The sequence below is a fragment of the Macaca thibetana genome, chromosome 13 (genome assembly GCF_024542745.1).
Source record: "Macaca thibetana thibetana isolate TM-01 chromosome 13, ASM2454274v1, whole genome shotgun sequence".
Lineage (NCBI taxonomy): Eukaryota > Metazoa > Chordata > Mammalia > Primates > Cercopithecidae > Macaca > Macaca thibetana.
In genome coordinates this window covers 13,725,070-13,732,629 of record NC_065590.1, presented here as the reverse complement: position 1 = coordinate 13,732,629, position 7,560 = coordinate 13,725,070, and the positions used below count along the sequence as shown (strand labels likewise).

Here is a 7,560-nt window from a genome sequence, read left to right as displayed (position 1 = left end):
AACAGGCAGCTTTGCAGAACCACTTCAGAATATATCAAAGAAATGTTTTTAGGGTAAAATATTTAGATTTTCTTCAGGGCCTATTATCTGTCATGTTGGAGTATGGTGGTATCTTATTGCTACAAAGTATCTGTTTTATCAGTCCAATGATCTCTGATGTAATGATAATGCTGGTCAGTTGTGTCTGAACTCCAAAGGGAGGAGAGTATAATGAGGCACATCTAAGCCCACCTGCCAGTCATGCCCTAACCTAGTTTTTCAGATTTCTTTGAAGTTCTCTATCAAAAGAGGAATCCATTCAGCTGGTTGGTGGCTTACAACTTAATTTTTGGTTTTAACACACAGAAAAACAAAATCACTTCACAAATTCAATGTAAAATAGATTGGTAAAAAAAAAAATTAAGTGTTTCCTGAATATTCCTATATTTAAAAGAAAAAGAAATTATTAGAATTCAGATGAGAAATATCCCTCATACGAAAGATTAACGATTTTTTTTTCCAGTATCTTAGTCTGGGTCCACCAGCAATGAGGATTCCTGTTTAGGCAGCAAATTTACACTGGGAGGAAGGAGGAAAGTGAGGAAGAGAACAGAAGATGAATGGTAAAAGACACATTAACAACCCACCTGACTCAGGATAACTGAAGATCAACCACATGTGGAAACATGGACTAAATTCCTCTGGGCTGTTCCACCTGAGAGATGAGGAAGCTGGGGTATGTATACCCCTCATCCTGTCCTCACTGATTGTGAGCTGTCTCTCTTGCTCTCTTTCAAGCTGCTATAACAGATTCCTTGTCACTGTGTAGTTCATAAAAAATTGAGATATATTTTCTCACACTTCCGGAGAATGGGAAATTTAAGATCAAGGCATGGGCAAGTTAAGGACTGCTTACTCCAGTTTCAAGATGATACCAGGAGTTTTGGGTCCTTCAAAGGAAGGAACACCATGTCTTAATGTGACAGACAAGTCGAAGAGAGACAGAGAGATCCCAGCCCTATAATCCCTGTTTATAGTGGCATTAATGTATTCCACTAGAGGGCTCCACCCTGATGACCTAAACACACCCCAGTAGGCCCCACCTGGCAATACCATTACACTGAGAATTAACTTTACAACAGATGGATTCTGGAGGACGGAGTCAAACCATAGCGCTTTCTAAGGGATACACATTCCAGGCCCTTTGGCCACCAACGCACGCAGGCAGAGTTCTCTGCCCAAGATCATAAAGAACATAAGACATGGATATTGCCACTGGAAGTGAGCAGAGGTACAGCAAAGGGGAAAGCCCTAGACTACAGATGGGGACTGCTACATTCATCCTGGTTCAGTTAACCCTTGAATAAATTGGGTTTGAAATTTGCAGATCCACTTATATTTTCTTGTGTGTGTGTCACCTGTGAGCAAGCACTTAATAAGTAGTAAATATATTTTCTCCTTTTTATAGTTTTCTTAATAACCCAATAATAATTGTTTTCTTTACTATGCTTTATTGGAATAATAGAGTACATAATATAAATAACTTAAAAACATAGTTAATCAACTATTTATTTTACCACTAAGGCTATCAGTCAAAAGTAAGCTGTTAGTACTTCAGTTAGAAATGCAAAAGTTCTACACAGGTTTTCATCTGCACCAGTGCTCAGTGCCCCAACCTCCAAGTTGTTCAGGGGTCAACTGCCCTTTCAGTCTGTAGCTGCATCTCTCTTGAACAGCATCTTGGCAGGTGGGTTGCAAGTAAAGGAATCCAGAAAATAACATCTCAAACTATGCTGCATTGATATAATGATTATTTAAAACCAAAGGCATTTAGAAAGCAGCAAATGCACAAAAAGGCTTTTCCTAAATATCCCTTATCTGCCTAAAAGCAGATTCTCCAGAAGTAAACCAATTGTCAAGAAAATTCTTCCTGAGAATTTTTATATCAGGGAAGATTAACACAGAAGAGGAATCTAAAATAGAAGAGACTGGAAGTTGATGCTTTATCCAGACAGACTATTACCTGCTCTTTTGAGGATGTACTTTTAGTCTCATCTGTTCTCTCCAGGTTGCCCATACTTCCCAATTCCCTCTTCCCTAGAAAGGAAATATGAACAACTGGATCTCATTGAGTTATCTGGGTAATCACCCTGCTATGATATCCCACTGCATTTTAAATGAATTTTGTTTTCCTTTTCTCTTATTAATCTTTCTTTTGTCAGTTCATTTTCAGCAAACATTTAGAGGACAAGTGGAGATTTCTTCCTTTCTCCAAATATAAGCAAGTTCCCTTACAATTCAGCCTGCTTACAAAGCAGCAGAAAGGTTTGTGCACAGGCAACTTCACTGTGATTTGGCTCCCCTAGTCAGGCATCAGTAAAATTGTGTACAGTCCTAGGATGCAGCCCACTGCTGCTGATGTAGTTGGAGCCACTTCCCCTGCTACTGAGCCAGGCTGGGACATTTTTGGGCACATTAGAGATATTAGATATAATGAGTGAAAATCCCTGTCCAATTTCATCTGGATCCAACTGATCTCTCCATGTACATAGGCAATTGCTTGATAAGAGATTCAGTGTCTCTTTCCTAAAGATGTTAACAGGGTCGCTGGTGTCTGGGTCAGGATGATATCCCAATCACTGATAAAAAGTAAAAGAGGATAGTGGCATTCATGGTCCATGGCAGGGACAGGCTCCATGCAGTGGTTACCCTCACTAACAGAGATGAACTTTGGGAAATAATACTCAATGGCAGAAAAGAATGTAGACTCTGAAGGTGCCAAAAAACAAGAATAAGGTGCAGCCTATTTAGTCTCTAGGTATTAAAGAGACCTGTAGCTCTTAATAATGGTGGATCTGTGAGTGCTGCATGCATTGAGAAAACATGGTATCATCTGTGTATCTGTAGGAAATTGCTTGATCTAATGCTAGTAAGAACAAAGGCATAACACCATTACCTAATACTTACAAATATATATAGCATCATGTCAATAAATTTTATTTTTAATTTTTTTAGAAAGGAACAATGTTAAACTCACAGAAATGTTGCAAGTATAGGACAAAGTACACCCTTCCCTAACCGGTATCTAATGAGAGTCTTTTGAAGAGCTGAGAATCCTACTATCTAACATTTTACTATGTGTTTCCCACAAACAAGAATACTCTCCTAAATACTCCCAATACACCAATGAAATACATTGCTCCATCGACTCCTGAGGAATATTTAACAGGAAAATATTTTACCTAATATTTTATTGGGTAAAAAAATACCTAAAACATGTTTTTCATAACAAAATAGTCCCCAGTAGAAACACATTCTCTGCAGACAAATTTGTGCTACCCTGGTCTTACCTGGAACACCTGGGGACACTGAGATGGTACTGAGTTAATGACATGAGCCAGCCCTGCAGCTGTGCTCAGCCTGACCCTTCCCCAGCTCATTTGCATGTTCTCAGAATACAGCCTCCTCCCCTGAAGATTTATTAATAGGCTGGACACGCTTCATGCAGGAGTCAGACCCTGTCAGGACACAGCATGGACATGAGGGTCCCCACTCAGCTCCTGGGGCTCCTGCTGCTCTGGCTCCCAGGTAAGGAAGGAGAACACTAGCAGTTTCCTCAGCCCAGTGTGCTCAGTACTGCCTGGCTATTCAGGGAAGTCTTCCTATTATATGATTAATAGTATGAATATTTGTGTTTATATTTCCAATCTCAGGTGCCAGATGTGACATCCAGATGACCCAGTCTCCTTCCTCCCTGTCTGCATCTGTAGGAGACAAAGTCACCATCACTTGCCAAGCCAGTCAGGGTATCAGCAGCTGGTTAGCCTGGTATCAGCAGAAACCAGGGAAAGCCCCTAAGCTCCTGCTCTATAAGGCACCCGGTTTGCAAAGTGGGGTCCCATCAATGTTCAGTGGCAGTGGATCTGGGACAGAATTCACTCTCACCATCAGCAGCCTGCAGCCTGAATATTTTGCAACTTATTACTGTCAACAGTTTAGCAGTGCCCTTCCCACAGTGTTACACACCCGAACATAAACCCCCAGGGAAGCAGATGTGTGAGGCTGGGCTGCTCCAGCTGCTCCTCCTGTTGCCTCCATTAGCTGGGATTGTTCCTCAGATGCAGCCACACTCTGATGGTGTTGGTAGAGGGGGATATGAAGTCACCTCTGCACCCTAATTATTTTCTCTTTCTCAACCCCACCTGCGCGGACATAGCGATGCTTCTCCTGATTTAATAAAGACAGATCATGACACCTGAGGAGTCTAGTTTATGGCTTCAGTTGGAATTCATATAGCACAGAAGAAGCGACTATAGATATTCTAAGCAGGAATTGTCTTAATACAGAGAAGTAGAGTAAACTACTGAAGTCTAAATGAAATGTAGAGATGAATCTCTAAATTTCATGTTTTATGTGCAAAGAAATATTTGCCAAATGGAGCATATAGGAAAATGTAGGGAGACCCCCTGAAACTATTGCTGCTGAATAAAAGATGAAATGCTCCTGATTACTGTAAATACAAAATTGCACACAGGATTGTGTAAAGATAACGCCGGGTTGGACTGCCAGAATGAGCCAACAGAGCGTGATATACTTCTCCCTGCAGAGAGCCTATGAATGGATGTGCAGTCAGGGAGGTTTCACATCACCAAGATTCCTATCCCAGAAAAGCAAATGTTCACAGCTCTGGGAATGGAATGCGACCCTCGTGGGGAGCGTATAAACGGACGCATGCGGGGCACCTGTCCATAAGATAGGGCTATAAACGCCCTCATCTTGCTGCGGCTCTTCTAGGCCTTTTTAGGGTTAAGGCATACTCCCTTCCGAGAATTTCTGCTCTAACCTGTTGTCTAACTTCACGTCCTGCTTCTATGAATTGTTTGTAATCAGCTTTTGCTGCAACTGTTACTGCTGATTAATATCTTGCTAATCATAGGTCATGGAAAGACTGTGTTTCTGTTTTAAGGCTCTGTTAGAAATTAAACTTCAAGTCCTGTTTCTATGAATTGTTTGTAACCAGCTTTTGCTGCAACTGTTACTGCTGTTCCTGTTTTAAGGCTCTGTTAGAAATTACTGATGCACACACTATATTGTCAATTCTTATCTCTGTATACTGTACTTCTGCATACAGATGTTACATTAAAGGATTACTTCATCCCTATGTGACCATCTCACCTCATAATCAAATGACCCTAAATCCCTCACTAACCTACCCCCCCACCCTCACTAAACTTAATAATAAATGCTAGCATATCCAGTGCATTGTTGGAACCGTGGGACTAGAAGGCGGTGACCTCCCTGTACCCAGCTTTCACTATCTTGTGTGTGTCTATTATTTCTTGACCTACTGATCTGCCTGGGAATGAAGAGAAAGCCCCACTGCATTGCGGGCTGTTGGCCAGATCCTGCAGTAGCAAAACTCAATGGACTTCAATATGTTGTAAGAACAAAGAGAAGGTTAGAGTTTTATGAAAAAGGGAAAATGTTAGCTATTGCTCTTTGAGAAAGTTCATTGGCACTAGTAAGGGTTGGGAGCTGGCAAGCTCAGACTGGTAAGCAATGCTGGACAAAGTGAATCCTAGAATTATATCAAGTTATCTCAGAAGTTGTGGGTAAATTTGGTTTCAGCTTACAATAAGCCAAAGCAATGAAGCTTGCAGATAACTTTGTTACTGAAATGCCAGGGATTCAGTGTAGATCCTGCAGCTCAGCACACAAAAAACCAGTCACTAAGACACAAGTATTACCAAGGAACAGGCTTTAATCAGTTGCTGCAGCCGAGGAGATGGGACACCATTTACAAATATATCTCCCTGAACTACTAAAATTAGGGGTATATATAGCCAGGAAGAAATGTGGGAAAACAGGAATTAGCAAGGCATAAGGAAGATAATTTGGTCAACAGGAAGCAGGAGGTCAGTTAGGCAATCATAGTGGTTGAAGGTTCTGATGTCTCAAGCCCTGATTTGGTGATATGTAAGTTTCAGCTCCTTGATAGTATCTGGAAGGACTGATGGTTGGTTTCCTGAGAAAAGATCTCAGATAAGACAAATATAACTTTCTTGAGTTTTAAGACAGGGGGAGTCAATTTCTATGTTTCTTCAAAAAACAATAATCATTAGTTCCATGGGATAATAGGCCCTATTTCAATTGCATTCTAGAAACAATGTTTTGCACCCTGAGTGCCTTTCCCTCCTGGTTTCTTGGTTCCGTTGGGTATGACAAGAATAACCTAATTACTACAATTAACTTTCACACTACCACTTTTCAAAGCCAAGGATATAGTAGTGAGGAAAGTTGATATTAGAAGCAGGATTCTCTGGTGCTCCCTCAGAAAACAGAATGTATCTGCCCTTGAAGTATGGGCTATCTAACTATGTGGTCCTCAGTCCTCTCTGGAAGCTTAGGAGTAGGGCTGCTGCTGCTCTCAACTTCCAACAGCATCTTTCCAGGTGTTTCTGCAGTCTTCATCTCTGTCCCTGTGTCTGTCTTAGGTACCAATGGAGAATATTGAGTCATCCTTTTCTGACTTCCAAATCTCATGGGAGGACCTCTTATCGGGCAACTCTATAGGACACAAGAGAGGCAAACAAGGATATTTACATAAATTAAAATGATTTTTCCCCCAATGAGGCCATTTTAAAATATTATATTTAAAGCCACATGTCGAAAACATATCCAGCTTTATTTTCTTATTAAAGCAAATTTACATTTGCAAATATTTTCAAGATTGTAAAGGACGAAAACATAATTATTTGTCCATGGAATGATTATAGCCTCTATAATTAAATGGATTACACATTTTCTTGAAAATTTGTACTCACTGAAATAAAAGAATATATTTTACATATCTGAAGCTATGTTAGAAATTATCAAACTTAACTTCAACTGTGAATTTGGTTTTGAATGTTGTTCACTCCTGTGACCTGTCACAAGAATCTTTTGTCATGTGTAGTCACTGCTGTTCAGTCTTGTCCTCAGACAATTGATATCTATAGGCTGAAGATGAGCTCGGTACCCTGCAGAGGAACCACTCAGCTGAGCCCTTCCTTGATCAGCCAGATGATTGTGAACACGAGCACCCATGAACATGATAACAAACGTTTACTATTATCAACCACTGAGTTGTGTATTTAACCAGTTACCAATCATTAATTCACAAAAGCTTACTGATACAGTATTTACACCTCTACCTATATGTACACACATGTATTTTTTCTTAAGCTGGTGGTATAAATGTGACTATTCAGTAATCAAATTATGAAGTTATTAAGAGAAAATTAAAGACAAAATTAAAACTCATTAGTATTTCAGTAAAAAATTAAAATTTACCTTATTTATGGAAAAGCATGCATACATATATATGATACATAGATGTGAACATATTTTTTGATAAAATGTTGGCTACAAATATATATAGTATTCATGTTTAAGTACATTTATTCTATCATATATGTACTATAAACATATTTATAAAATTCTTCTCTAAATTAAATACATTTAAAATTTTTTATAACATTCCATAAAATAATGGTATTCTGGACCACATATAGTTCTTACTCTTGCTATAGAAAATTTCTT

At 39.5% G+C, this 7,560-nt stretch overlaps 1 gene segment (V, D, J or C); it reads left to right on the top strand.

The window, feature by feature from the left end:
- The first annotated feature begins 3,503 nt into the window (after positions 1 to 3,503).
- LOC126934474 (immunoglobulin kappa variable 1-5-like) lies at positions 3,504 to 4,412 on the top strand. The segment is given in 2 exon segments: positions 3,504 to 3,567; positions 3,693 to 4,412. Coding segments are annotated over 2 exon segments (378 nt in total).
- Positions 4,413 to 7,560: the final 3,148 nt, after the last annotated feature.